The following is a 3,969-nucleotide window of genomic DNA, read 5'->3' on the forward strand; positions in this document are numbered from 1 at the left end:
ACACACTAATAGATAGATAGATAGGTGTGTGTGTCATTGGAAGTGGACAAGCTGTAAATTGGGTCCAGTGCTTTCCAGGAAGAACTATTAATTGATTAAAAATTCTACACATTTTTCACTATTGTGTCTCTGTTTTCTGTAAGTCTGTTGTGTCTCTGTTTTCTGTCAATCTGTTGCATCATTGTTTGAATAAATTTATTCAGTCTAATATTGTGGAGCCCTCTATAATGATAATCGATTTCTAATAAACCTCCACCTAATCACCATGTAAACAAACTCTTTGTTCGCTTTACTTTTTCAGACAGTATCTTCGTGTAGTTCTTGACCAGAATAAGCTGCATTGAATATGTTCTGTAATTTAAATTTTAAAAACACTGATGCATAACTCAAATAATATAACAAGAATAAATAATATAATAAGAGTATTAATGTAATCAAATAATATAATAATAAGTTATCTTCTATTGTTTAGCTAATTTTGAAATATGCCTACAGTAAAATATGCTAATAAAGAAAGAGAAAACTAAGTTTTAAATCTGTGCTTGGTAAAACTAAAATTGTTCTTGCCATAGAAGTTTTTTGGATTTTTTTTATTTAACTGAACAAATACAAAGACATTAACTTTTTTTATATAGATACAATGATTTTAATAGATTTTTCAAATATAATGTTTTTGTGACTGAATTAATAAATATTAATACAGATACTTAATTTTGACACTAATCTTGACAAATGATTATAAACAAAATTTGATAACTTTCTTTAAACATCTGACATGAAAAATATTACCTACTTATGTCTGAGGTCTAAGAGGTCCTGTATATAATACATGAATAGTTTTTTCATGTTAACATGATCAAATTGGTGTACACACTATAGCAGTTAGTTGGATTAATTTGTAACTAATTTGGATTGTATATTTTTGTAGTTCGGTGCAAAACTACTTCTGGTTTGGTACACACCAGACTGCCGCCCGTCGGGTCAGCTGTAGTGCTGGCAGAGACTCCTGCTCCACACATCTGGAGAGAAAACACATCTGGAATGCTGGTCTGTCTCACAACAGAGTTGAAGAAGGGCTCCACTGATGGGTCAGGCTGAGAGAAGAAAAATACAAAATTCATCCTATGGAAACTGAAACAAATTGTTAAATACTTATTTTCAAATAATATACAGGTGCATCTCAATAAATTAGAATGTCGTGGAAAAGTTCATTTATTTCAGTAATTCAACTCAAATTGTGAAACTCGTGATTTTGGCTCACATTTAACAAAAACCCACCAATTCACTATCTCAACAAATTAGAATACTTCATAAGACCAACAAAAAAAACATTTTTAGTGAATTGTTGGCCTTCTGGAAAGTATGTTTATATGGCAGTGTGGGCAGCGACATTCTAATTTATTGAGATGCACCTGTAATACTAATGCCTAAACAGTACAAATCAATATTTTTATTGAGTATTTAGAATTCATTGACCAAAAAAATAAAATAAAAAGACAAGGAACAGATGGTAAGGAAAAACATGCTCCCATTCATGTTAAAAAAAAAATAAACAAAGAAATAAATAAGTTTGATACTATGGTACAGTAGTACATTAGAAATAAACCATGGCACCGAATAATTACCATAATCATTTACAATAGTACATGGTCCTTCAAAGAATATCAACGTACCTTTACATGTCCAAAAAATTGTTACTATCCTCGTACTTTTTGGTGCTTTTTTGTCATGCCATTTAACAAAACAATATTTACAATTATTATCCATTACTTTCTGAAACATGGCTCTTAATAATGGCAAATATACATTGACGTTTGAAGATAATAGCAAATATACCACCGATGTTTGAGGATCTGAGCCACACCTTTGTGACAACATAATTTAACATGTGACAACCATAGCTGAGCTAAATCAAACAGTAGCACCCACCAACACATCTTTTCTCAATAAAACACCAATGTAACACATCTTCATGTGACTTACCCGAGCCAGTAAAGGATATGCAAGTCCAAGAATTCCCTGCCAGTTGATTCCAGGCAGAAAGAAGCCTTCTGAGGAAATGATTGCGGCTATGTTGATAGTGATGGTACCACTGGGCCCTTGAGGAATGGTGATCCAGTCACTTCCCAGTTCTCCTTCCCATTCTCCCTGTGCGTATTTTACTGCAACTCCCCTCCCGGAGCTCTTATATGTACTGGAACTGAGCAAATCATCATGACATTGATTCATCACTGATGCACTGCTGAACTTACAAACATCACTCACTGACACACATTAAAAGACTGGAATATAATGAATGTAGAAGTTTTGTCTGGATGCTCTGTTATAAAAGAATGTGATTTAGTGGTAAGGTGTGTTTGGTGTTACAGTGCTCTGTTGTAGTAGAATGTGATGAAGGGATGTGATCTTACAATGCTCTGTTATACTTGTGGGATTTAAGGATTTTATCTTACAATGCTCTGTTACAGTATTGTATGATGTAAACTATACTGTAGTATGTGATGTAGGGATATGATCTTACAGTGTTCAGTTAGTGTGTGATGTAGGGATGTGATCTTTCAGTGCTCTGTTACAGTAGTGTGTGATGTAGGGATGTGATCGTACAGTGCTCTGTTAAAGTAGTGAGTGATGTAGGGATGCGATCTTACAGTGCTCTGATGAAGTAGTGTATGATGCAGGGATGTGATCTTACAGTGCTCTGTTATAGTAGTGTGTGATGTAGGGATGTGATCTAACAGTGCTCTGTTATAGTAGTGTGTGATGTAGGGATGTGATCTTACAGTGCTCTGATGAAGTAGTGTGTGATGCAGGGATGTGATCTTGCAGTGCTCGGTCATAGTAGTGTGTGTGATGTAGGGATGCGATCTTACAGTGCTCTGATAAAGTAGTGTGTGATGTAGGGATGTGATCTTACAGTGCTCTGTTATAGTAGTGTATGATGAAGGGATGTGCTGCTGCAGCTACAGCAAAATTGCTGCTTCCAGTATCAACCAGGATGTTCAACTGCAAAGACAGAAAACAATGATGTAATTATCTTATGTATTAACATACATCACTAATTTGTGGGTAATTTTTTATGCATTATTTTGAAATAGTTTTAGAGGAATACCCTGCATTAAATGCAGCTTAAGATCTTCTGTGACATGATGTTAATTACAACAGAAAAAAAACCAACATTCCTCGGCTACAAAAACAAACAAAACAAAAACACACACACACACGTTTACATTAATGTACTTTTAATGGAAGTCTAGGGGGCAAAAGCAGAAATGTCCAGCTCCTTAAAACCTGTTGAGCAGTAAAACTGTCTAAATTATTTGGACTGCTTTATTAAGCGGATACATTGTTGGTTATGCATTAGCAATGTAATTCCTGTGGGTGGAGTTATAGCCATGCAAGGATTGTTACATCACACCTAGGGATATGCCGGTATCAAATTTTCATGTTGCGATTAATTACTAATGCTTTTATCACGGTATGCGGTATTATCACGGTATTGACATTTAGTTTTAAAAAGTGCTGTCATAATACAGTATAACAGGTTTAATAACATTTTTCTTATAACAAAAATAACTGAACATTTAAATGCAATAAAGCAATACAGAAAAATGTATAAAGTTAAAAGTTTTACACAGATTAAAGTGCAAAAGAACTATAAAGACCAATAGGTATCACTTTACAATCAGACCTCATTAGTTAACCTTAGTTAATGCATTAACTTTCACAATGAGCAATAGCTACATTTGCTACAGAAGTTATTAATCTTTGTTTAAAAAATACAAGTCTTAGTTCATGTTAGCTCATTAAATAACACAGTTGCAACTTTCGATTTGAACAACCTGTTATTAAATATTGGAATACCTAAGATTAATGAATGTTCAGAAGAATTTTTCATTGGCAGTTTATGTTAACTAATGAATTAACTAATGTTAACTAATGAAGCCCTAATGTAAAGTGTGACCGAACAAT

At 33.7% G+C, this 3,969-nt stretch overlaps 1 protein-coding gene across 1 annotated transcript in view; it reads right to left on the bottom strand.

Annotated features, from left to right (window-relative positions):
- Window positions 1-3,969, bottom strand: part of LOC107677045 (beta-secretase 2-like) — a 27,933-nt gene that overhangs the window by 7,023 nt on the left and 16,941 nt on the right. The window contains exons 2-4 of the mRNA XM_016471837.1: window positions 2,915-3,003; window positions 1,984-2,200; window positions 963-1,094 (exon numbers count right to left, since the gene is read on the bottom strand). Coding sequence (XP_016327323.1) covers window positions 963-1,094; window positions 1,984-2,200; window positions 2,915-3,003 — 438 coding nt within the window. The remainder of the gene's footprint in view (window positions 1-962; window positions 1,095-1,983; window positions 2,201-2,914; window positions 3,004-3,969) is intronic.

This window comes from Sinocyclocheilus anshuiensis, unplaced genomic scaffold (assembly GCF_001515605.1).
Source record: "Sinocyclocheilus anshuiensis isolate Anshui unplaced genomic scaffold, SAMN03320099.WGS_v1.1 scaffold24, whole genome shotgun sequence".
Classification (NCBI taxonomy): domain Eukaryota; kingdom Metazoa; phylum Chordata; class Actinopteri; order Cypriniformes; family Cyprinidae; genus Sinocyclocheilus; species Sinocyclocheilus anshuiensis.